Consider the following 26,994-nt stretch of genomic DNA (forward strand, 5'->3'; position numbering starts at 1 on the left):
TGAGGAGACTTCTGTCAAATGCAATTGTCAAAGCCTTCTGTTAACTAAACATACTGCTCATAACACCATGGTAAAAGAAAACTGAAAAAGGAAAGAAAGAAAACATCCACTCAAAACTACCCGGTGCTGAACCAATGAACGCTATCTCACTATAGCAAAACCAACCAACCAAACAGCAATAGAATAATAATAAACCCCAATAAACCCAACATATTGTAACTGTAATAAGCTCCTTGACTGAAGGAATAAGAAAGGGAATCAAGTTGTAAGCTAGGGTGGGTGAGGAAATAACAATATGAAATGAGCTACCTCATTAAGTATATCTGAACAAGTCTTTGGCTTAGGAACACATTAGGAATAAGCTGAGCTCGACTCTTGGCGAGATGGAGGCACTGTGGGTGAACAGTTCCTGTTTCTGAGAAATTGATTAAACAACATGTTTTTAGCAGGCACCAAAAAGTATAGAGTGGAGGTGCCTGCTCGACTACAGCTCCCATTTTCTGCAACCACTGGCCATACTGACCAAAGCAGAGTATTAGTATTTGTTGTTGTGTGCTTTTAAGCAAGCTTTCTGGGTTTGGAGTCATGTTTGGGAACACAGATGATGCTATAGCACTCCACATTGCAAAGAGCTGCTCAACTCTCTCCCACCTCCCCACAAAGCCCATGTGCTTATTTTTCCATTAGAATATATATATATATACCTGATGAGTTTTTAGATCCTCTTATTGAAGATATGGACGTTTGAGTCTCAGCCACACTACAGAAGATAAGAGAATGCCACGGCTATTACAAAATGCTAACACAAAAGGACATTAATTTAAAATGCTTGGCTACAAGGCCTTGTAGGGCAAATGTGTATAGGGAAAAGGAACAAAGCTATCACCAGGACAATGAAGCAGCAATCACAAAGCACTCTATGACACTAAGTTTCCATTTTCCAATAATTATTTTCCAATTATTTAAATGTACTTCAATATGGAAAATTTCCTGCAATCTCTTTTATGGTATTTATAAACCACTTCTCTGTCCAAAGGTTCCTGAGGCAATGAACAAACTCAAAATAGAGAGACTATAACATCACTAAGAGTACATCATAAACAGATTTTTTAAAAACAAAGTAGCTCATGGATACACAATCAATGTACACACAGAGAATTGTGTCCAACAAAGTCACCGTGTTTGTGCAAGGAATTCTGCTTGCACCATGGAACTTCCCATTGCTTCTTCTCCTCTCCCCCCCCCCCCCCCGCCTCTAAAGGCTTGTAGGGGCCCTCAGAACAAATTTGGGGGCATGGGGTGAGGGAGAGGAAGTTCTGTTGCATAAGTGTAAGTCCTTCCTTGCACAAATGGGACGACTTCCCTGGATATAACACCTGTTTCCCAGCTTACCTTCTACCAATGCCATCCTTGTAGTTTGTTCCAATCTCACTGGTAGAGCTCACTTCATCGTAGCCAGACCGAGACGCCTCTCTCAGAAGCTGCTCTGAGGAACTCAGCGCATCCCTCTTAGAAGGGCTGTCTGGTTTTTCATCCCCCGATTCTGATGAACTGATGGCAACCACTTCCAGAGGAGATTTGGGGACTTCCACAAATTCCAGAGACGTGTCACTCTCATTCTCGTCTTTCTTCCGCTTTCCTTCCTGAGCAGCCTCTGCATCCTCTTGCTTTGGAGGGGTGGATGTTGTAACTTTCCCCCCTCTGGTCCCCTTTACCATCTTGACTTTCCTTAAAGGCTTCGTTTCACTTACATCCTGCTCTGTATCGCTGTTCTCAGGGACATGGGCTGCTCGCAGTGCTTTCTTCTTCTTCAACTTCTTCTTTTTCTTGCTCATTTTGCTCTCCACGGAGACCAGTGCAGAAACTGCCATCTGCTCCGTTGCCTGTCTGGGATCTTCATCCGCAGGCAGTTCAGGGGGAAAGGTTGGGCTCTGAAAGGAGCTGCTGCACTGTTCTACAACTGTGTTGTCTGGTGGGATTTTGTTTTCTTCTGCCTTCTCTGCCAAGAGCGATGGTGAATAGCTGGGGGAAGACCTGGCCCTTCCCTTATCTGGAACAGGTTTCTGCATATCTTGATTAGACTCTTGGAAATCAATAAGTGCAGACAAAGACATGGTAGCAGAGATAACTGGGTACAGCAAAGGTTGTTGGCTCGCATTCCCTGAAGAAGACAAAATAGCCCTTTTCACTTTGACATGGCCAATAAGGCATTCGTGAATCCCAGCCTTAGTCACATGTGGCTTTAAGTGGTAACTTACAGAGCATCCCAGATGTACAAACTATTAATCGACATGGTTGCCTCCATATAAACACCTTGATAGCTCGTGTAATCTAGCGTCAAACACTGGATTGCAACCAGAAAGACTTTGGGTTCCAACCTCTTTCCGTGAGAACTTGCAAGGTCTTGTTCTCTAACCTACACCAGGGATGAGGAACCTGCAGCCTTCCAGATGCTGTTGACCATCATCCCTGATCATTGGCCATGTGAGAGTGCCACAGTTCCCCATCCCTGATCCACTCTATAGGATAGTTCCAAGGATGCAAGTAAGAAGCATTCTTTGGAGATGAGAAGCCAATAGGCCTCTTGACAGACCACATGCTCAGAGTTTTGTGCACCACTGGCATGTCTCTGGGCTGACTGGGAAATTCTGGGACACACGCATAGATGATAATAATAAATACTACTATGAGGGGGTATTGGTTTTGTTTGTTAGGTATTTTGTGTTTTTCCATTGCAAACTGCCCTGTGATCCTTGGATGGAGGGCGGTATAGAAATTAAACAAACAAACAATATTAATAGACAGAATTATCACCTGCAGAAGACAACATACCATTCTGAAACAGAGCTTCTCCCTGTGAAGAACATGGAAACCTCTGTTCAGGAATATTCATGCTCTCCTCTCTAGGCTTTGGAGATGCAGGTTCTTGCTTGATTTGAACAGATGAATCAGGGATTGTGATGGCTCCAATGCCACTAGTGATTTGGAATGTAGGTGGAGTGCTTGCATGGACAGGAGCTGCCAAAGGAACTGCAGGTATCTGGGCAGAGAGAGGTGAAGCAGATTCCAAAAGAGGAACAAGACCACCTGGATTAGCAATTAGATCCTGTGCTGGCTGAAGTTTGTTGTTTCTTTTTTCATTTGAGCCACTGGGTTGAAGTTGCTGCAGCTGTTCGGAAGGTTCATAGGTTTCTAAGGAGACAACATGGATGCATTTCACATTAAAATCTCTTCAGCAAACAAGGCTCCCCAAATCCAAGTTCACATATAACAGTAATCCAGGTTTCATTTTAACCATGGTCTGCTCAACAAGCCACAAGTAGTCCTATAGATAAACAAAAAAAACCCTATGGCTCATTTCTTCAAAGCTTGGTTTGTTTTCCCACTGCTCTTGTCTTTGTAACTCAGTGGGCATATAGGAGAAGGTGGCCCAATGAACTATGGTTAAGCGTGACTGCTGAGTTCAGGCATAATGCCAAACCATAGCTGAAACAAGTCATGGTTTGTAATCCAACAATAAACAATGGCTTCATACAGTGGGCTGTTGACAGAAAAAATAGGAGCTGCTCTCCTAACCTCTTCACCCACTCTTGTGTTAACTGATACTCTATGATCAGTGAGCCGTCACTTATTCCACTATCTATTTTCCTTGACTGTCAGTACCTCAGAGAATTCAAAGCACTCAGGGACCTTACATACCCGTGTCTTGAGTAAATGCTACAGCAGGGACCTGAGGATCTCCAGAGGCTGTTTGACTACAACTCTCATCATCCCTGACCATTGATCCCTGACCATTGATCACACTGGCTGAGACTGATGGGATGTGTAGTCCAACATCTGCAGAGCCACCCCTGCATTACAACATTCACCAAATCCTCTTTTCCTTTGTTTTTACTTTAACTACTATTTGGAGAGACTCGTTATGGCGGAGTTTTAGAATCTCTGTCTTGAGTAATTCAAAGGAACCAAACTACAAGAGAAAATACGCTCTTACTATAGACACTTGGGACAGTTTCTGCTGCTATATTCCATGGACCCAGCTGCTCACAAGCCTCTCTGCCTGAACTGCCAAGAGGTGGTCTCAGATTATCATCATAGTTCTGCATTACTAGTGGGCACCTGAGTAACTTTAATAAATATGGACTCCCAAAGCAATGCAAGGTCTGCTTCAAGTACCTTGCAATCCCTGCAGGATCTGAATTCTTTGGCTTCTCAAAGTGCCCATTTCCACCGATATCTAGGAGACAAGAGAGATTCAGTCAGGTCCATCAGAAGACATCCTTCTGAAATCTTCAGACTTACAGCTGATGGCCTTCGAAACGTCAAAGTACCTGCTGTTTCAGTACAAGCAGTCGCTGGACTTCGATATAAGCTGCCTGCAGAGCAGCTCGAGCTGGCACAAGGCTTCCATCCACACAGTGCAAGGACTTACTCAATTCTTCTTCCCTCAGAGAAATAGACAACAACTGGTCTACCTGCGAACGCTCTGCAAGAGAAAGTAAGTTTCAAGATATGGCACAGCCTGCTGCCACTTTTAGGACATTCAGAAGGTATTTGAGAAATGTCAGCTTTCTGAGATGCAGTTCATTAGAGTAAGTTGTCACATTGCTTCCTAGTGAAAGGAGACTGGGAGAGATGAGGTATCAAGCACAGTATTAAATTTGTACTTCTGTTTGATGAGCCTGGCATAGTCCACAAGTAATGGCCAGTCTTCCTTTATCAACCCAAGGAAGGCACCACTCATGGAAAACCTATGCAACAGAGTTCGGCTTCAAGGGAAAAAACCAAAAATAATCAGAATTTGTTTGGTGGGCCTCCTAAAACATTTATTTTATTTTACTTTATAATATTTTTATTAATTCTCACTGTAACAAACATCACATATAGATAAACATTAATAAGAAAAAGTTTAAAAAAGAAAGTAATAAAAACTTCATAATGCTGTTTATACATTCAATAAAATACCCAAAAGTGGGATTTCTCCAGTCTCCTGACTTTCCTCTACCCCCTCCCATGGTTCCGTCATTGCATGATTAATTTATGCATGTCCAAGTTATATTGTCCATCTAATTATATCTAATTCTTTATTTTATCATAATGCAAATGTTTCTTAGAATCCTGCTGATGTATCAACTTGTATTGCAATGCTTTGATATACATATAATAAAAACTTCCCATTCGTTTTTAAATTTGTTATTATCCTGATTTCTTAATTTCTCTGTTAATTTAGCCAGTTCCACATATTCCATTAACTTAATTTGCCGATTATTTTGTGGGGATCCTTTCCTATTTCTAGCATTGGGCTATCAATACTCGTGCAGCTGTCGTCGCATACACAATGAGATTTTATTTTTATTATTATTATTTGGTATCTCTTTTCCTATAATTCCTAATAAAAAGGCTTCAGGCCTTTAAACAAAAGTTATTTTAAACAGTTTTTTCAATTCATTATATATCATTTCCCAAAAGTTTTTTATTACTTTTCATTGCCACCACATATGATAAAACATACATTCTACTTCTTTACATTTCCAGCATTTTCCCCCCTCTTGATTTGTACATTTGTGCTAATTTAACTGGTGTTAAATACCACCTATACATCATTTTCATTTAATTTTCTTTTATCAATGTACAAGCTGTAAATTTCAAATCATTTCCCCCCAAAAATTCCCATTCTGACATTTGGATGTTATCTCCCACATCCTTTGCCCACTTTATCATTACACATTTGACTGGCCTCCTAAAACATTTAGACTGGAAAAAAATAATGCAGTGCCAACTAATTTATCACTGTGACCCACCTTTTTTGCCTTTAATCTTTCTTCTTTTATTCTTTCTTTCTAGACTTGGAATTTCAGGAGAGGATCCCTCCTGCAAAATAAATATATATTTTTGTTAGCTAAACTAGCATATAACACAATTTGGTAGATATTCCAAGACACAAATTGTGTACCAAGCCTATTTGAGGCAGAAGTGTTAGAACACACAGGAGACACAATTGGTTGGATTCAACCTATAAGTTGGACTTTGGCTCCAGTGAAATCAAAGGGACAAGTTAGACACAATTTAAGTTAGGCCCCGCAGAACCTAAATTGAAATAAACATACAGTATATTCCTGCATTGCAGGGGGTTGGACTAGATGACCCTTGGGGTCCCTTTCAACTCCGTAAGATTCTATGATTCTATGCATTTCCATTGAGGTGTCAATTTTGTTTCTGAATAGTAACCGAATTCCTGCACGCAGTCCTCTTGATCATACATCCACTTAACAGGCATATTCTAGCCTGGCATAATCACTCAAGGAAGGTGTGAAGCCAATGAGGGGTGTGGCCTAGGGAGAGTTCTAGGGGCCAGATGAAGGCCGCATATGGCCCCTCAGTTTCTCATTTCTGCTATGGGCCAAAGAAGCCGCCATGACCAATTGTAATCGGCGGAATCGAACAACGTAGTTCTGCTAGTGCAAGGGTTACGATTGGCATAATGAAACTTCACACGCCATCCCCAAATCTGCTCTGGAGGGTTCAGAAAACCCTAGAAAATATTTAGGGGACATACAAGGAAGAGGAGGGGAGGGGAAGTTCTGTCGCAGAGCCAGAAGTCCTTGGTGCTAGTGGAAATAAGGCATTTGATATAAGAGAGGATGTGTCCGGGTATTCTTACACTCAGGGCCGTTTTCAGATTCTCTCACAAGGTTTTAAATGCGCAATGGATTCCATGAATATCTGGACCACTTACTCCGGTCGCTCTTCTTTTTTTGCCAATTCCCTGGCTGTCGTTCAGCTCGTTGCCCGATGTGTAGCTGCTGTCTGTAGCGGCCTCTAGAGTGCTGAATGCTGCGAGGGCTGACGCCATACAGAACCTTTCCCCTGGACTCTCCAGCATGTCTTGAGTTTCAAAGGCCTGGGCCCTGTAGTCAGGGCTTCTTGGGCTTTGTCCTGCACTAAACGCTGTGAGTCTGTTAACATTAGGGGGAGACTGTAGGCTGAGCCTCCTTCCCCTGGAATCAGTCCTGTCAGACATGTACGGTGAGGAAGGGAGAGAAGAAGACTCTTGTTTCACACCAGCCACAGCAACTGCAAGCATCTGGGAGCCGTATGTTACATCCTCAGTGTTGGCAACTGAGCTCATTTGTTCATTTTCTTTGCTTGGGCCTTGACTGCTGAAAAAACTATAAACAGAGGCGGTCTTATCTACAGCCACACTGCTTTCGGAGAGACTACGTTTCCTAACAGTCCCAGGGGAGCCTAGGGATATCCCTTCCCAGTGGAAACCTTCAAGGCTGGTCAGGTCACCTTCTTCATCCAACTCAAGTTCCTCTTGTTCATTCTGGATGAGAGGAACCATCTCAATGCCAAACCTTAAAAAACAGTAGAGATCGTGAAACACTCAGTAGTGAAAGCTCAACCAAAAATAAAGGCTAACACAGAACTGTTAACAATTCAGTTTCATGTATGGCTAGCTCTGCAATAGCAACGATGCTGTGTTATTGCCCAAAGATTTGAAATTCACAGTTGTCTTACCTTTTTGGTTACTGAGTTCCTGAAGATCCATCAATCAGGACAGCTCTTCAGGAAATCAGAACCCAAAATAACACTTTCAAATAGCAAGCAGCCACATAACAACAGGTCAATGATATTTTCTCCAACACAGAAGGAAACTAGGAGGATACTGCAAAAGCAATTTACCTCTGGTAAATGTAATTGTGATGGCAAAATTACATTGACTGCCTACATTAAACCAGTGGATCACCTTTCATTGAGAAGGGTGGAAGTGGAAGAGATTTGGTTATTGTTCCACTGAAAATTTTAATTAAAAAAATTACATAGTTACAATACAAACTAACATATCTGCAGCAGCTGCAGTTCCTCTTTAAAAGGACATCTAGAACTGTAGCAAATCTGACTCACTGGGCTGAGAACGCTGCAGCTGTGCCTTGATCAGCTGGTTTAAAGGCAAAGATTGTATCTGTCAACCAAGATTTGGTGGCAGTTAACTGAAGGCAAACAGTGAGCTAGGCAGAGAGGAACCTATACTGTGGGAAATCTTGCATACAAATATAAATAAAAATGTGAAACTGTTTCTTATTCTTACATCCCTTTTCCTAACCACATAATACCCCTTTAAAGCAAACTGTTAAGTCCCTAATGCATCTTCTCAACCAAGAAACGTACAGGTTTTTTTATTTGGTAAATGCATCGGCCACCCTAGGAGTTTTGCACCGAAGGGTGGCCTATACATTTGCTAAATGCATAGATCTTTGATTACAATACAGTTTCAAATCTGATTAAGACCACAAACCTGGGTAAACCTTTGCCAAGTTCTTGCTTCTTCTTTGTCACCTGCTGAATTACCTGCTCCCAGTTTACATTTCTTCGAGACACGCTAATAATCTGCCGCAAAGTAGGCTTGAGCCCTGATTCTTTCTCAGCTTCGCTCTTCCGGTGGCCACTGACGTTGCGAATGCGCCTTGCACTGTTCAGGTTAGGCTCAGGTAGATGTGAGCCAGTTTTGCTCTTCAGGTTGGTGCGCCACGTTAGGTCTCTTTGGAGAGAAGCTGGGAAGCCAAGTTTACTCAGTTCAGGAAGAAGAGGGCCAGAGGGCTGCCCTCCTGCATCTTTCTGCAGCTCGTGATTAGAATGAACTGCATAGCTTTCCTCTTCTGGAGCATCATTTGATTTAGTCGTGCTTCCGTCACCATCCTCTTCCAGGGATGCTTTCAAGTCTGCATCTAGGTCATCTTGAAAGTTGGATAGAGATAGGGAGCCCATTTGGAATTTGGTATATTTGTTATCAGTATTCTTCAACTCTAATAGATAGCTACCTTTTTTAGTTGCCGTATGGTCAGGTTCAGCAAGATCACAAGTTGAGAAAGCATTAGAGTGAGTATTTTTGGTTCCTGTTCCATCTCCACAGTTCTCATCCTCCAGTCCATCTATCTGGGGCTCATGCATCTTCAGAGACAATCCTGGACCTTCAGTACTCCATTTGTCATTCCCATCAGTCTGAGTATCTCTACAAGGTATCAAGCAAGAGTTTTGGAAAGACTGGCTATACTCAAGTTCTTCTTTGGCATTTTTTAATGCTTCGTCTAGATTTTCAGTGCTGCTACGCACATGTGTGGTGCCTTTTAAACTGTTATGGCCATTACATTCATTACTCAGCTTGGATCCAAGGGAGGAGGAATTGTTAGCATCTAAATTTAGTGCATTTAGTTGGCTCTGGCTTTCTCCGGATGATGAGGATAACAAAAGCTGGACATGTTTCAAGAGATTCTTTGGGCTTCTTTTTTGAGAAGATGGCTTTATATCGGGAATAGCCAGAAGTGGGGACTTCAAAGATGGCATCCTGTTACCTTTGCCTTCAGCTTGGTCTGATTTTTTCTCACTGCTTAAGTCTACTGCCTTCTTACATGGTACAAGTTTGTTGGATGCCATTTTGTAATTGGGGGATGCTGAATAAGTCTCTTCCCATTTTTTCAGTTTGGGGTTATTGGTTTTAGGATCTGTGCATTTTGGAGACAATGGAGAGCATGACAGACGACCGGACTCTGCTTTCTCTGGAGTTGTAGCTACATTCTCATCACACAGTGGCTGCTGTTCTATTGTTTTTAGAGAGGGATATGGAGCCCAGCGATTTGTTTTTTCTCGGGAAGGGCTGTTGCTCTTTCCATTGACTTTGGAGGTCTTGCTCTCTGGTTGCTCAGAAACACCAAAGTTTAGTAACCCATCTGAAGGAAGCTGATCACTAGTGAAATCCAAATCACAATCCGTGTTGTCATTTTCATTAGCAAGGCCCATATAAGGCACCCCAGAACTACTGTCCTGCCACTGCCATGCATATCTTTCTATATTGTATTTATCCTGCGCATTTTTGCTTTTTAACCAGGAAGCATCCACACTATCTAACTGGGAACTATTGTTTGGAGCCCTGCTTCTTCCTAAATTCCACCCCCTTCCGTTTTGTCGACCAGGCTTCCAGTTTCCACCTGAATTTTTGGCTTGCCAGTAAGAAAATGTATTTTCTCCTTCAGAATTCCACTTGGAACTTCTTCCCCTGCTGCCATGGTGCCATCCTGGTATTCCTCCTCTGGCATTCTGATGCCAAGCACCTCCATTATTCCCATAGTTATGATAGCGATTTGGAGACACTCCAGTATTATTTTGATGCCACCCAGGTCGTCCTCTTTGCTTGCTCAGATGCCTGTTTGCATTCTTAGGATTCCTTGCAGGATGTGTGAATTGGCCTTGTCTGGGATTTAAGAAACCGTCACCTTCCCAGTTCCACTCCCTCTGCGATGGTCCACAATGATATCTTGTTGATGAATCGTAAGTGTCTCGGTCTTGATAAGTTCTTTCATCTTGTCTTCTTTGTAATCTCCTGTCATTGTTTTCTGTTTCATGGTTCACACGGCACACTTCACCTGCCCTATAAAGATAGAAGTATTTTAATCTAGAGACTAAATAACCTATATTTTCACTCATCTGCAATAACAGTTAGTTTTCAAAAAAATAATTAGGCCTGATCTAAAATATCTCTGAATAATAGACCTGCACTTTGCCCCTGGTGTGCTGACCAAAGGCAAGCAGAGGCTGGAGATTTGTACTGCCGAGTGAGGTAAGCCTGAGATAGTCTTTGAATTAGCCAACCGGCAGAAATGTCATATACATATCAGTCTCCACTGCTTCATCACATAAATACAGCATAATTATGTTATAGTCAGTCATTAAATGAAACAAGGATTAATTGCACACTGTCAACATGACAATGATGGCAGTCCTATTGGTCACTCCCCCAATCTCAGAGGATAGCTATGGAAGGCAGAAAGGATCTCTGGGAGAAAGGATGTTTCTGTGCTGCTGAAGAATGAAGAAAATATTTCTTCTCCCGTTTGGCATTATTCATCAGGGAGAGAGATGCCATATACCATATCAGCTTCACCATCCACCTATTACATGATAGTGAACTGAAAAGTATACTGGAAGGATATAATGTTTTAAAATATTGTCTAAAAATAAGTTAAGGAAAGTAACCAGTCCTCCCGAAGATGCAAATTCAACATCTGTGCTGTATGTAGACAGCTACCTTGCCTAGCTTCAGTGAAAGATTCTCTAGCTTCAGAAAAAAGATTCAGTTTATATGCATTATATATTACGGGATTTTCTAAGACCACGTATTACAATGCTTGTGATTTGGCAATCTGCTGGCAGGTTGCCCAAAGGGCAGGATTTAAATTTTCCAGAAAAATACATACAAAGGCTTATCACACATTCCAAGGAAAAATTTTGCTTTTTCATAGCTAATGCAATATTCCCAGCAACATTAGGCCGAATTCCAGAACTACATTATCCTGTAAAAAAATCAAGAGGGCTATTTTTCCTTTCTCCCTGTAGGCCAGTGGAGACATAAGGATAGGAAAATTTCACACTATGGCATCCATCTTCACAACCCCTGATCACGGGTATGCTTCAGGTTTCAAGTTCCAGATCCCTTTTTAACTCTGACAAGACTCAAATGCTCTAGTAGTTCCATAAATGGACTTCAATTATTATTGAATCTGTAGATCATTGCAACTTACAAGGAGAAAAGAAAGTCACAAGGACTGATAGATTTCCACCACCCCCCGTCACCTCTGCGCATGCTAGATCAAGAATGTGTGCTTAATACTTTCCTCCTCTGCCAAGTTCAATTCATTAGGAAGTTTTAAACATTCCCTACTAAGAATCCAAACAGAGGAATAGGGAAAAAATTGAACTTCTGCCAGCTACAGTAATGTTCACTATGTTGAAAGTTATTAGAAGAAAGCTGATCAATGTGGCTCACTTACAACACAAAGAGTGTAGCCTAAAGATTAGATTTACTTGGATGCAAAGATCCTGCTGTGTGAATGGAATGGAATGGCTGAAACGGGATGGTGATGGGTAGTTCACTGTTTTCTTCTCCACCACTAACAACCCCCACCCTCAAAGTAAACCAGGCGCCAGAGTTTTGACCACCCTCCAACACATACTGGGGGAAGGCAGCAGGAGGTAGAGGAATTGGTAACCATTATTACACCCCATGGGATCAGAAGTGTTCACAGATCCACCCCATGGAAGGCACGAAAGGTGCAATAAAGCCAAAGTAGATTCACGTTATTTAAAACACACATAACAAAATGTATCATGGCACAAGCAATGAACACTACACAACAGATTAAAACACAATTTGAAGTTATGCAGAAAAACCTAGAGAACAGAATTCTATCCATAAATTGGATAAAGGATTTCATTCAAACCCAAATGCATTTCTAGACAACAGAGAAGTAAAAATGGTTCTAGGTTCAGCTGACAGACAGAACAGTAAGGAACAAACCTATAAATAGTCTCGTTTCACAGTTCTATGTTCCCTATAATAGTTTTCACAATTAAATAATTTCTAATAAATACGAGCATGCATATTTAACTATGAAACATAATGCATTCCAGTTACACTGGATGCAAGTTAATTTTGTATGGTCTAATAAAGTAGGCTACAAATGATATAGGCTCAGTTAGCAAAAGGTTTTCCAATTCTGCAGTATGCAGCATGAGCAAAAACTTATATATTGATTTAAAGCCAGGGAAACTGTATCAAACAAGTTTAACGGTCCACCCCAGAGTTATCTGCTCCGTTGGTCTACAAGTGGTCTTTGGGCAATGCTACAAAACTTGCACACTAAAAATAGTAACTTATGCAGCTCTTACAACTTTCCCAGCCGCGGCCACAGACTGTACTAAAGGCACAGTACACTCTTGGCATCATTTCCCTATATTCAAAGAGTGTTGAAGCACTCCACATCGCAACTGCTAAGAAAACGTGAACACACTCACCGGTTCTGCTCATTTCTTTGTTTAATTAGCTGGATGAGTTCCTTGTCAAAGTATTCTTCGTTAGTCTCTTCTTTCCCTTCTTCTCCATCGTGGGCTTCGATGTTGTCTTTGTGCAGCTGGCTGGAGATGTGCTTGGCATACGCCGACAAGCCCACCACTGTCACCCTGCACACCTGGCACTCATGATTGCTGTCCCTGGGGAAAGATGGAGAAGCTGGACATTCAATAATTCCCACAGGCATGGCAACTGCTGCTGATCTTAACTCAGTTTCCTCTGAATGTGCAAGTCTCACATCAAATGTGCACAAGGTCTAGTAATCTGCATTGAAGCTTCCTGAAAACCCTGCAGGTTTAGAAGTTCTTCCTTTTGCGGTTGTAGTTAATTTCAATGATGTCTGGGTGGATTTCAGATTTCTTTCCAACAATCAAGAGGTAAAGGACTTGAGAGTAATCAGAGTGTCAGCTGGGATTCTTCTTGGATTGTTGTACTCAAAACCTTGTCAGAGGAAACATAGCGGAGGAGGTGGCAGAGTGGAGGGCTTGCAGAGCTAGCAGAAGCTGCTCTGAAGCACCTCCATGGTGCCAGCTGCACTGGGGAAGCCCGGCGATAAGATTCTAGATTTAAGCTCTGTCTCAGCACTCCCCCAATGAGCATCAGCAAAGAGGAGGGGAGACTACACCTCTACAGCCAATCCTAACACAGTGAAACCTAAACTGGGACAGCTGGCACAGTGGCCTGGAATCCAAAGACTTTACAGCACAGCAAATGAAGGGAGGGAGTCGCCTGCTTGCTCTGCTTTATTTGGTTCATTTATTTGGTTCATAAGATGCAAGCTAAATCCACTCTCTGCTCCACAAGGATTATTGTGAAGATACAAAATTGTTTCAGTTGGAAGAAGCCAACAACTGTTTCAGACAAGTGTGTGAACTCTGGTTTCATCTAAGTCTGCCAAGAAGGGGGGGGGGGGTGGAAATCACACACACACACAATTTTGTTTCATGTTTTGTGTGAGGGGCAGAAAAAAATACATATTTGCAGTCCTTTGGGCAAACTACATTCAAAATTTTTATTTTGCTATTCACCTTCACTATTTTCTCAAATGAACTATTTTTGGTTTTTTGTAACTATGATCTGCAACACTCATCCAAGAACTTCAGACTTCATTAGGTGCTGAAAGTTATACTTTCACATGTACATAATAGGTCATAATAGGTGATAGAAGGGGGAAATAGATCCTCATAGAGAGGTTGATGACATTTTGCAGACTATTAAGACTCAATGACCTCTCCTTCGGCTCACATAGGAATTGGGGGGGGGAGAGAATTTGCATTTAGAACCTCCACTTTTGAAATTCTAAGACTCTTGAAACTTTGTTCAAGCCCCATGTGATTTGACCAGAAATAACCTCTCTTAGCCTACACTGTCCCAAATACTGGCAACCCCCTCAAATTTTCTGCATCTCACCCTGGGAAACATTGTCCTTGCTCAGGCACACTTAAAAAACAACAACAAAAAATGTATGTTATATACTAAGGGAAAGGCAAACACAGTTTAGGCACAGTTTTGCTTTTTTTTAAAGCTTAGTGCTGTTATATATTACATATGTGAGTTTCTGCCTAGCTGTGAAGTCACATGGCTAAAATATTCATAATGAAGTGAGAGAACCCACACACCCTCGCCACACACACACCTCCTAGATCACAAGCATCTTCACTATCCTGTAAAGAATTCCTCCCAAAGGAAGTTGAGGCCTAGGAACTTTCTTCCACCTCTGCAGCTTTTTTAAAAATGTGAAAAACAAAACCCGGGGGGGGGGGGAGAGAGGGAGAATATTTCACCCACTCACAATATATTATATTAGACTAACAGCCTTTTTACACAGTTTATACTAAGAGAGACCAGCTGATTGTTAAACAAAGTGTTAGGCCTCTTTAAAAGGCTTTCAAATAAATGAGCTGTGTACTTTCCACCAACTCCTATTTAAGTGCAAATGCTAGGAACTAAAGAATTGTACAGCTATTGAAAGCTCATGAGAGCTTTAGACTGAACATGTGTTGGTAACCTCACAGTTGGATTACTGCAATGTGAGGCTACCCTTTGGATTGATTCAGAGGTTGCAGCTGGTATAGAATGCAGTGGCTAAGCTGCTTCTTGGGGTGGGGTGGGGTGGGGTGGGGTGGGGTGGGGTGTGGGACTACCAGAAGCATATAACAACTTGCTTGCAGCCTTTACACTGGCTGCCCATTTGCTACCAGGCCAAGTTCAAGGTGCTGGACAGGTCACCTTATGCCTTATACATCCAGTAGATTGCTGTGGTCTACTGGAAAGTATTTCCTACCAAAGATTTCAGAAGCCAACTCTGCAGTAACTCAGAGGAGGGCTTTTAGTATGGCTGCCTCTGTTCTGTGTAACAGCATTCCTGTTGAAATATGACTGACACCAGCTATCCGCACTTTCCAGAAACAGTTATAGGACAGCTGCATTGTAGGGGGTTGGACGAGATGATCCTCAGGGACCCTTCCAACTCCACAATCTATGATTCTATGATTTTTAGTCCAGCAGGTTTTTGTAGCTGGCTAAGGTTTCAGTATTGTTTTAAATGTGTTTACTGTTTTGTGTTTTTAACTGTTTTCAACTGTTTTACATGTAAACTGCCTTGAGATGGTGGTTTAATATTATCATAACAACAACAACAACAATGGTAGCCGTCTTTCTATAGCGCCCCCTCGAACCAAAGCTGAGGTGAATGAGAGAGACCTTTTTAGTGGTGGGTCTGCCCACCACTTTGGAATGCCCACATTGTTACTGTTTCAGCATCAGGATTAGCCTTTTTGTGTTCTTCCTAGCATTTTAAGACCATATTTTAAGTCCCTATGGTATGTCCGCTCATTGGTTGGTTCTAGCGCCTGTAATCGGCACTGTAGTTTGACAGCAAACCCAAAGGCACACTCCTCCGTTGTCTCCCAAGACAGATGGATTTTTAAGATTTATTGTGGATAATGGTTGTGCTTTGAATTGATTTGTATAACGTGAAGAGAATATATTTATGAGGTGTTAATTAAGTACAGTGGTACCTCAGGTTAAGAACTTAATTCGTTCTGGAGGTCTGTTCTTAATCTGAAACTGTTCTTAACCTGAGGTACCACTTTAGCTAATGGAGTCTCACACTGCCGCTGCTGTGCAATTTCTGTTCTCATCCTGAAGCAAAGTTCTTAACCCGAGGTACTGTTTTGGGGTTAGCAGAGTCTGTAACCTGAAGCATCTGTAACCTGAGGTACCACTGTATACATAAATCAATAAATAAAATATTTGCCTCAACACATACACACCCCGCCCCACACAGTGTATCTTAGCATAGCACAGTTCGCTCCCTGGATACCACTACTTGCCCTCTCACTGTCTATACAACAGGGGTGTTCCCTGCTCTCATGGATGTCACATAGATAGCAAAAATAACTTTGTGTGGAATGAGTTGCCTCTGGATTTAGACTAGGATACCTCTAAACAAGGGAAAAGCAAGTCCCTGTGAAGTTTTCATATGCATGTTAAAAAGCAGACCCAACGCACCACAAACAGGCATGAGCACCGCACCACTGAAATAAATGATACACATTCATATCTGCCCTAATGTGAATGTTAACCAATCAAAGACACACACAGGAGAATTATAAATATAAAAACCAACATAACCTTGCTTAAACCTTCAGTGTGAACCACATTTGGCATCAGAACCTATAGAAATGTTAACAGTTGTAAAAAAAAAAAAAAAAGGTTGGTTCCTAATGGGATATTTTAGGAAGTTATTTAAAATTATTGTTCTAAAAATTAGCTAGAATAAGCAAAGCTCGAGTTACACTGCTCAAGTTTATGCTGATGACATTCTGGTATCAGAGCAACCATCTCTCAGCTGTTCTGCAATAGAACAGATGGGGTCTCATTGCCAAGAACAAGGTCAGCCCCCTGTAAGGCTTGATTCGAAGAATGAACAAAATGCATCTTACTCTAAAGCATTTCTAAAAGCTGAGTAAAGATAAATTCTTCCTTGGACAGCCACTCCAACACTTTACTCGCTTTGCTCCACCTCTGAAAATTATGCACGCATGTGCACATGCACATAACGCCCCCCTCCCTCCACATACATTGACTGAACTTTGAAATACCAAAAGGCTCAGTTCAATTGCTGGTCTCCCCATAGTGGCTAGCTAGGAAGTTCACAAGTGGGTCATGATGGAGGCCAGCCATGCTTGATGACCAGAAGCGTTTCACCTCTAAACATGCTTTAGTTGTGACCTAACAGCCAGGCATTTTTCTAATCTATTTCTAAGCCATCCCTAGCAACATGAAAAAGCAAAGAGGCATAGCAGAGGATGGTTTTGATCCACTGCCATTTGTGCTATGGGACCAGCATCCATCCATTGTGCTCTTTGGCTAAGTCCACTGCAGAGATGGTAACCAAACCCAGACCTTCTGTAACAAAACCAATATTTTTATTCACCAACCCATGATTCACTTGAAAATAAGAATGCCAACACTCACCACAGGCCCTGAGCTCAATTTCACCTTTTTTTTTAATGGACATCTTCTAACACCGTCACATTATTTTGAGACCCTGTATCTTTCTGTAAAATAAAAGTATCTATTCATCTGAAGTCAATGAACTCAAGCTGTATGTAACTAGATGCACAAATTGTATTTAACCAATTCTTTTACAGGGTACCTCAGGTTACAAACACCTCGGGTTACAAACACTTCAGGTTACAGACTCTGCTAACCCGGAAGTAGTACCTCAGGTTAAGAACTTTACCTCAGGATGAGAACAGAAATTGTGCGGCGGCAGCGGGAGGCCCCATTAGCTAAAGTGGTACCTCAGGTTAAGGACGGTTTCAGGTTAAGAACAGACCTCCGGAACGAATTAAGTTCGTAACCCGAGGTGCCACTGTAATTGTTAACAAACACCCCTAGCCCTCAGGCCAGAATCTGAAGTAACGACAAAAGTCTGCCTAAGAAGCCGAGCATAAACGCCATCAACAACAACCCCTGGCCCAGTCACCAAATCATAATCAATCACTGTTGATTTGAACTTTAAAAAGTAGGGGAGATGTCCACAAAGTTGTAATGTCAGTGGAATGACTTTGGGTTGTGGAACTTCCCCTTCTTCTCCACTCCCCATGTGCTCCCGGGGTTCTTTCGACCCTATGGAGCAGATCTGAGGAGCAGGGAGAGACACATGGGGACAGCAGAGAGAAGGGAAGTTCCACTGTGCAAAGACAAATCCTTGCCATAACAGAACTACTTCACTGGACATTGCCCTGTGAGCTTAACAAGCTGAAAACCCTAGAAAATACTTTCAAATCATCCTTGTAAAGAAGTTCACGTAAATCACTAGCCTGTAAACATTTTTAGTAGCCTGCTGAGGGCTGGCAGAGGAGGAACGGAGAACCCCTGTCCCTCCTACAGCAGCCCACTCTACTCCTGTGCTTTCCTTCTCTGGCAGCTGGCTCAGCTGCTGTGCTGAGCACTGAGGATGGACAGAGCATTCACTTGCATGCATGGAGTTCCTCGTCGCTGATGGCTACCAGGCTAGTGCTTAGATACAAGGCGTGGTACCAATATCATTATAGTTAAAGTGACTGCATTCCACACAAGATAGAAGGGTTGTGTTCCAAAGCCCTTCATCAGGTTTCAGCAGGACGTAGCTGATACTGTTATACGCATACCTCCCTTTCAGATTTTCAAGTTCCCTGTGGTGAAGCATGCTTCTCATGTGCTCATCCATCTCCTAAAAGCAGAAAAAGTGTTAGAGTATAAATAGCCAGAAAACAGAGCATAATTAAGTACTCCTCATCCATCTATCAATTTCCTCCTATTAAATTTTGTCAGTTTCTTTGATGGCTTATCCCACTGTTTTTTACAGGCATTAGAATGTGAAGTCAGCTTTGCAGAAAAGGTGGCACTAAACAGAGGAGAAACAAAGTTTTATAATATAGAAATGAAGAAGGGATATCTGCTTTTATACTGTTCAAAGAGCACATTATACATGTTCTGTTCTACAAATATATAATATTCTCTCTCTGTCTCTTAGGATTCAATTATTTGATTAGGCAACTATTGCACACACTCTTTTGGGTCTTGTGTATGGATCTGAAAAGGCTTGCACATTTCCAGCCATTTTTTCTCATTAGTTTCCTTTGTATAATCATATCTAGGTCTTTTACATGCTCTTCTTCCCTCCCAATTATATACCTTCCCTCCCCGGTTATATGTGTGATTATATTTGGCCTCCATTTCTTAAATGTGTACTATCCAGGGAGACACATTAGAAGATTTATGAGTGATCACAAAGCACACAGTGTTAAGGATAACTGGGCAACACTTAAGTATTTTAGCTCAACAATGTTAAAATGTGTATTGTGCTAGTCTAATTTGTTTCTGGGAATTCATCCTGTAGTTTAGTGTGTATTCTGGGCAGAAAGTGAGACTAGTCTCTATAGCAGAGCTCTGAGAAATCCGACTCTCTGCTCATGGGGACGTGTCAGTTCTAATAGAAGAGAAAATAGTTATTAAGAGACCTCTCCCACCCACCCCTTCTCCTCCTCAAAAATTCCTCGGTGGTTAAGGACTTGACCTGACCTATACAAATGCATTTCGTCTAATTCTATTTTTGCTCTGAGAGCTCTGCCTGATTAACTTCTTCTAAGGTCCAATTCTTACTTTACATTTTGTACCCAAGCACACATTACATGTGCACCTCACCAGGTATGAAGGGTGTATACAAGTACAATTCAATCTGCATTATTTTTAGAAATTCAATTTTCCTTGCCACCACTTCCAATGTGGGTTTTTTTTTGGGGGGGGGCACCCAGCTGATTCTTTTATTGTTCACCCACATATGTGGGTCCACAGGGAATCATATATTTAATTCCCCACAGAGGGGCCCTTTTGTAAATTCCAGTGCCATCATCTGAAGCATGGTCGGTGGAAACATGAAAAGGCGCTTTATCTGAGCACCACACAGGATGCAGAACACATTGCCACAGAAGAGCCACTTAACCCCTTCTCTGTTGTTACTCTGCTCTCGGCTTAAGAGCTTTTTGGGCCCTTTGAGCCAGTGTGGTGTAGTGGTTAAGAGCGATAGACTCGTAATCTGGGGAACCGGGTTCGGGTCTCCGCTCCTCCACATGCAGCTGCTGGGTGACCTTGGGCCAGTCACACTTCTTTGAAGTCTCTCAGCCCCATTCACCTCACAAAGTCTTTGTTGTGGGGGAGGAAGGGAAAGGAGATGTTAGCCGCTTTGAGACTCCTTAAAAGGAGTGAAAGGCGGGATATCAAATCCAAACTCTTCTTCTTCTTTCTCACTTAAACTTTTTGTTTCTCCTGGAGTAAAGTTATGATGGTTGCCGTTGTTTCTTAACATTGTGAGCTTAATATTTATTATTACCATTATTAATATGAAGTGGTTTTAATGTAATGAAAGCCACCCTGAACAACTCTGGAAACACCTCTGGAAAATTAAGATATGAATCTTAAATCAACACAGCCTCTTTCAGAAAACTACATTTTATTGGGATAGTTGACATTTCAGTTTACCTTTTTTGAGCTGTATATGATGTGACACAATATACATTTTCTTTCTCGGACCATAGTGAACACTTTGAAAATGTCTTATCCGACCCCTACAAACAGGGAAAAAATAAACCGTATTCAGTAACACTTCAACAGTTTCCTAGTTTTTATGAAAAACCAAGTGTGACATTAAAACAATCAAGCACACCATTTTATTTTCATTCACATCTTCAGTTTAGCTATAGTTCTTTTTCATAGCAATCTAACTGCTATCTCTCTTTGATCAAGTACTAAAGTAATGTTTCTGAGCACCAGTGGTGGCCATTTAATCTTGGACTGGAAGAAGGATACACTGAAGAACCGAAATACGTTGGATAAAATTCAAATTTTACTTGCACACATGGTGCAATTTAATGACATTATTGTCATGAAAGGATAGTTCTTTTGTTAAAACATTTTTATTAATCATTTTTCTTGCTATTTCAGATGAAAATCAAATCAACGTTTTGATAAATTCAATATAAAACCAGGAGCATGTCTTGACCACTACAGAAAAGGATTGAATTTTAAAGATTAAGCAGCATATGATGAATAAAATAGCAAATGCTGTATAGCAATGCCATCACACAGCACATCAGCTTTTGTTCATACCCTAAACAGCCAGGTTAAAGTAAATATATGCAAATATGTGTTCTACACTGTTTATTTAACCATGCTAGATATTCATACTAACCGATATATCAGAAATATATATAACTGCTTTGAGTAGTATATAACAGTAGGTATTTTTTTTACAATTGAGTGGTATATAGCTTAAATAAATAAATAAATAAATAGAATATGAAATTAGGCATTTCAGGAAGCAGTAATGTAAATCCGGTATTTTTCGGGCGGGGGGGGGGAGATCTCCTCCCTGGAATAAATTGTCTGAAGGTGAACTGTCACATGGTGAATGCATAGGGCTTTGCAAAATAGGACGCAGCTGGTGAACGGTAAGAGCAATAGCTATGAGCCCCACTTTCTATGTCTGTTTTGGGCTCTTAATTGGGGCATCTTAGGTTAATTGCCAGCCGCTACTGCTATTACAGGAATAACACTGAACTAATTTACAAGTTTATTTTAAGAACTACTGAGATAATAGGTGGGATGTGATAGCAATAAATACTTATATTATTCTGCTTAACGAGTATTAAACCGGAGGTCTCACTGGGCTAAACACAAGCTCTGGGGCTTGTGTTGCCTTCTCCTAACTGAAACAGACAATCCTACTATAGTAATATTATAGTATATTGAGAATACCAGACAACGTGCGCAGATAGATTACAGGACATGACTGCATAAAAGTATTTTTCGAGAAACATAGGTCGAGGGTCAATATTTAAAACACCCTTAATACAGGACGCAAACCGCTGCATAACAGCTACTATGTTAAGATACTGCAGAATCTGCCATTATTAGAATGCATGCTTTCATCTTTCTTGTACCATTTGTACACACTGACTAGCAGTTACATGCAGGAACTGCCGAAGGTTTTAACTCACAGAAAAGAATGTTTCTGAAGTATAAAGCACAGTTGTAAGTAACTGAGGAAGAGCTCTTATGTAGAGAGAGTCATCAACAAACTACCCGGTAAAATTCTGTCAGGTACAGACATTTAAGGTTTTGTGTGTGTGTGTGTGTTTGAGTTACGCTGGAAAATGTCTCCCACTCTAAGCAGAAAACTTTAAAGCATCTATTGGGGGGGGGGGGTCAGCCCAACCCTCAATAGCTGCAGCATAACTTTCATGACTCTAAGATGAAAAGAATGCCGTTCAAGATCACTGCAGTCAAGCGGCAAAATTATAAACATCCCTTTAAACTTCTGAAGCTTACTTTAATGTGAAAAGGAACTTGCGCGTATTCTTAAAAGCAGGAGGTGCTAATCCTTATACGGAATATTGTGGATTTCCTTGTCGGCTATAACTTGCTCTCTGTGCCTAATATTCTATGTGAGCATTGCTTTGTAGTTGATGAATTAATGCTCACTGTATGTTTAGCATATTGATTAAAATTGGCTCAGTGTTTCTGGAATTTGTTGGGCAGAAGGGAAGCCAAATACTTAATAGGCACAGCAAGGTCACTAGAGTAGGCCCGGCTTTTAGCATTAGTTAGCACACTCCGTTAAAGTGACTTTTACCAAGCGGATCTAAAATTATACCTGCTTTGGTGAATTAGAGTATCAGAGTAACTATACGTGATCACAAGAGGAGTTTAAAAGGATTCCAGTCAGCTGCCCAATCAACAGCAGCCACTTGTGAGAGAAGGCTAAAAATACTGGCGGAGGTCAGCTGCTATTGGCTGTCACTATGGGAGGCAAGGGCAAGCTTCTTTCTGCAAAGGGACCACTCAGACTGCACTCAAAGAGGCAACAGGTTTCTGGTCTAGAATCAAGTTCTCAAGGGCTCTTTCATGTCACCCAGGGAAGGTCACAGGAGGAATAAAATGCCTGTGAAGAAAAGAGGGGTGCAGCAGGGCCCTCCTTGTTCTATTTGTGAGCCAGGTGACCTCACACATCCATTTACCTGGCAGGTATGACACTCCAACAGTAAGGCCTTGGGGATTTGTGCCACACCCACTTGGATACAGCAGGCAAAGCAAGGAAACTAAGGACCATTTGGGCAATGGGAGCAGCACAGGGAGTGAGGATGGGCTGGTTCAAAAGAGGAACAAGGAATCTATGCAAAGAGGTGGCAGAACCCCAAGGCTCAGGCTTTCCTCCAATGAAAAAAGGGCAGCAGTTTCCTAGAGCAGAAGGCAAGAGTTCTCAGAGCAGATAAAGTGCTATTGGGAGGCAATCCCTCAGGAATCCTGGGTCCAAGCCATTAGGGCTGGCCGGCCGGCCAAACCTTTTTCAGACCAACAGCCACATTCCTTCTGGGCAATCTTCCAGGAGCCACATACCAGCGGCAGGTGAAGCCAGAGGCAAAAGTGGAAACAGCAACAAATGTAAATTTTGCCTTCATACAGTAACCGAGGTCCTAGACACCCTTTGAATCACCCATGGAGGGAAGCATGATCAGAATGGAAGGACACATTTCAGGTGGGCAAAAATACTCAAGGGGTTGCAAACAAGGCCAGTGAGAGGCGTGGTCTGGGAAGAGTTCTGAGGACCAGGTAGAGAGGTTTGAAGGGCTGCATTTCGCCCACCCCTGCATTAAGGCTTTAAAGGTAATCATCAGTAAGTTGAGCTGTGCCTTGGAGCAAACTGGCAGTTGGAACATACAGAACAGATATAACATGGTCCAATGGTTATGTGGCCACTAAAATCCTTGCTGCTGCATTCCAGATCAACTGCAGCTTCCAAAGGCTCTTCAAAGGTAGCCCCATGCATAACACATTGCCCTTCCCTATATAATAAAAAATAAAACATTTATACAGTGGTGCCCCGCAAGACGAATGCCTCGCAAGACGAAAAACTCGCTAGACGAAAGGGTTTTCCGTTTTTTGAGTCGTTCCGCAAGACGAATTTCCCTATGGGCTTGCTTCGCAAGACGAAACGTCTTGCGAGTTCGTTTCCTTTTTCTTAAAGCCGCTAAGCCACTAATAGCCGCTAAGCCGCTAATAAAACCGCAAGACGAAGAGACTCGCGGAACGGATTAATTTCGTCTTGCGAGGCACCACTTTATTCCACCTTTCCTCCAAGGAGCTCAAGGTAGGCTACACAGTTCTTCCTCCCCACATTTTATCCTCCCAACCATCCTCTGAAGTATGTAAATCAGGCTGAGAGACAGTGGCACTTCATGGCAGAGTAGGGATTTGAATCCAGGTCCCCCAGGCCCAAATCCAACACTCTAACCATTACACTACACTGCTTATTCCAGGGACTGACCAGGACTTTGAGAGGATCACAGGCTGAAGCAGTCGGAAACTCACCTAGGGCAGTCAGGAAACCTTTTGGCTCCGCCTTGCTCCAAAGGCTGCCACCTTCTAACCTTTCAGAGGTTAGAAGCTTTTGTGAGTTGAAAAGGACCACATATTGCCCCTCCATACCCAGATCACCCTCCTCCTGTACAGAACAAAAAAGCCAAGTCCAGAGTATTCTCCTGGACCTATGGTTGCCATGGAGGCAGAACCTCCAAACCTACCCCACAGTGCTTTTTAGGAAGTAGTGAGTGGTGGACCCAGTCCAGTTTTGCATCCATCTGTCTAGAGCAGGGGTCGGCAAATTTTTTTGCCACAGGCCAGTCCACTATCCCTCAGACCTTGTGGCAGGCCAGAGAAGCGGCACCGGAGGGGGGGGGAGTTGGAAGAAGAGGTATGTGGGCAATTATTCATCCCCACCCCCCAGCCACTGCGCTTACCTTCCCTGGGGCTGCCACTGCCACCACCGCTGCTTCTCGTGGGCAGGCAGAGCGAGCTCGTCCGCTCCGCTCTCTGGCCCACAGGAGCACCAGGGCAGCGGTGGCGGTGGGAAGATGAGTGGCACGAAAGGGATGGCTCCAGAGAGGGGCTGCTTAAAATGGCACTCATCCAGCCCCCTTCCTCCTCTAGGCAAGACGGGGAGAAGCCAGGAGGAGGGAGGGAGGAGGCACCGCCATGGTGTGGGGGGCAGGAAAAAAATGGCACAGCCCGAACGAACAGAATCCCCATGCCGATCCACGAACAGTTCACGGGCTGGATCCTGAAGGCAATTGGGCTTGATCCGGCCTGCGGGCCTTAGTTTGCCGACCCCCGGTCTAGAGAGACAATGGAGTGTGCCTCCAGGGGGAAAGCCAAACTGCTGAAGAACCACAGTGCCTGCTACAAAGATCGGTAACTAATAACTGCTGCCTCCCACACTGTTTTTGCTGCATTAGCACAGAAGTGACCTCTCCAGGGCACAAGTTTGGGCAGTGTGTATGGAGGTCCTGGCCTGCCCAGTTGACAAGACCCACCTCTCAGCCTCATTGATGTAGTCTAAAGGAAAGCAGAGAAATATGTTTAGCACCAGCTCGACGGCACTGTGGAAACATCGGTTCCATGAAGTTCACTGAGTGACCGGAGGCCGATCAGTCTGACCTAACTCACAGGGTTGTGACAAGGATGAAATAGAGCGGTGGAACCATGTATGCCACTTGGAGTGCCTCAGCAGAAAGGCAGGATATAAATGTAACAAACAAACTACATAAGCAAATGTTCTGTTGTCTATTCCAGGCATGTCCAACGGGTAGATTGTGATCTAAAAAAAGCTCAGGCTCCACAACTTTGGCTTCCTAAAAAAACTCCACAACTTTCAGTAGTAGATCACTACCAGTCTTTTTACGACAATGGGTAGATCATTGCCAATTTTTTAATACTGTGAGATCGCAGACTATTGGGAGTTGGACTTCCCAGACTCTATTCCAGGGGTCAGCAAACTTTTTCAGCAGGGGGCCGGTCCACTGTCCCTCAGACCTTGTGGGGGGCCGGACTATATTTTGGAGGGGGGGAATGAACAAATTCCTATGCCCCGCAAATAACCCAGAGATGCATTTTAAATAAAAGGACACATTCTACTCATGTAAAAACACGCTGATTCCTGGACCGTCCGCAGGCCAGACTGAGAAGGCGACTGGGCCGGATCCGGACCCCGGGCCTTAGTTTGCCTACCCATGCTCTATTCCAACCAGTACACCACCTAGAGGAGAAAACCAGCCATAATGCCCACTTCTGCAGCAGACCACAATACCAAATCACACACCACATAAGAACTCCTGTGCTACATTCAGAATTGCAATCTGCCCCTCCTAACTTCACTGGACAGTGTCAACCCAGAAGCTATTACCCAGCAAAATGGTCCAGACAGACCCATCCACCACCGCTACGTTCTCCTGGGACTTGCTGCAGCAGCTCCAAATGAGAATCATTCTACACCACAGGAAACACCTGTGTCCACATCCTACCTGCAACTGCATGCTGGAAATAAGTAGCAGATTTGCTTCTCAAATAAGTAAGTTTGGCTGTGCCACAGATAAAAGATAAACCCTTCTCTTTCAAGGAAAATGTTGTCCCATCAAATGCTTTCATGGCCTCAGTGGTGCAGAGTGCCTTCCATCAGCTTCAGTTGGTGACCCAGCTATACTCTTATGTAGACAGGGATAACCTAGCTTCGGTTGTCTATGCTCTGGTAACTTTTAAAATATTTTATACAAGGGGCTACTTTTGAAGACAGTTCAGACGCTGTAGGTGCAGAATTCAGTGGCCAGGTCGCTCCCCAGGGAAAGATGGTCTGCGCACAGAACACCAATTCTGGCCTGACTGCACTGGCTACCAGATAGCTTCCGGGCCCAATTCAAAGTGTTGGATTTGACCTAAGAAGCTTTATGCAGCTCAGGACCCGAATGCCTCAGGGTCTGCCTTTCTCCAAATGAACCAACCCAGATGTTAAGACTCGATATCACAGTAACTCTTAAGTTTGGGTCATAATTGACAATTACCAGTTTCAGACTTGAAAACAAACTACATATATACATATTAAATTGTACTAAGGGCTATTCTCATTTGTTCTTTGTGGACTGCATTCATATCTGTTACATCGGACAACTCTTGAAAGACTTACAAGTTACACAAACACTTTTTAGAAT

General features: G+C 42.7%; 1 protein-coding gene across 1 annotated transcript in view; it reads right to left on the reverse strand.

Moving 5' to 3' along the window:
* The window catches only part of ZNF106 (zinc finger protein 106), a 42,712-nt gene that overhangs the window by 14,946 nt on the left and 772 nt on the right, over window positions 1-26,994 (reverse strand). Inside the window, exons 2-12 of the mRNA XM_077919742.1 lie at window positions 20,438-20,523; window positions 18,568-18,629; window positions 12,850-13,044; window positions 8,300-10,426; window positions 6,737-7,358; window positions 5,802-5,871; window positions 4,332-4,486; window positions 4,177-4,237; window positions 2,833-3,192; window positions 1,393-2,161; window positions 705-760 (exon numbers count right to left, since the gene is read on the reverse strand). Of these exons, the coding sequence (XP_077775868.1) occupies window positions 705-760; window positions 1,393-2,161; window positions 2,833-3,192; window positions 4,177-4,237; window positions 4,332-4,486; window positions 5,802-5,871; window positions 6,737-7,358; window positions 8,300-10,426; window positions 12,850-13,044; window positions 18,568-18,629; window positions 20,438-20,491 (4,531 nt within the window). The 5' untranslated portion in view covers window positions 20,492-20,523. The remainder of the gene's footprint in view (window positions 1-704; window positions 761-1,392; window positions 2,162-2,832; window positions 3,193-4,176; window positions 4,238-4,331; window positions 4,487-5,801; window positions 5,872-6,736; window positions 7,359-8,299; window positions 10,427-12,849; window positions 13,045-18,567; window positions 18,630-20,437; window positions 20,524-26,994) is intronic.

This window comes from Podarcis muralis, chromosome 1, assembly GCF_964188315.1.
Source record: "Podarcis muralis chromosome 1, rPodMur119.hap1.1, whole genome shotgun sequence".
NCBI classification, from domain to species: Eukaryota; Metazoa; Chordata; class Lepidosauria; order Squamata; family Lacertidae; genus Podarcis; species Podarcis muralis.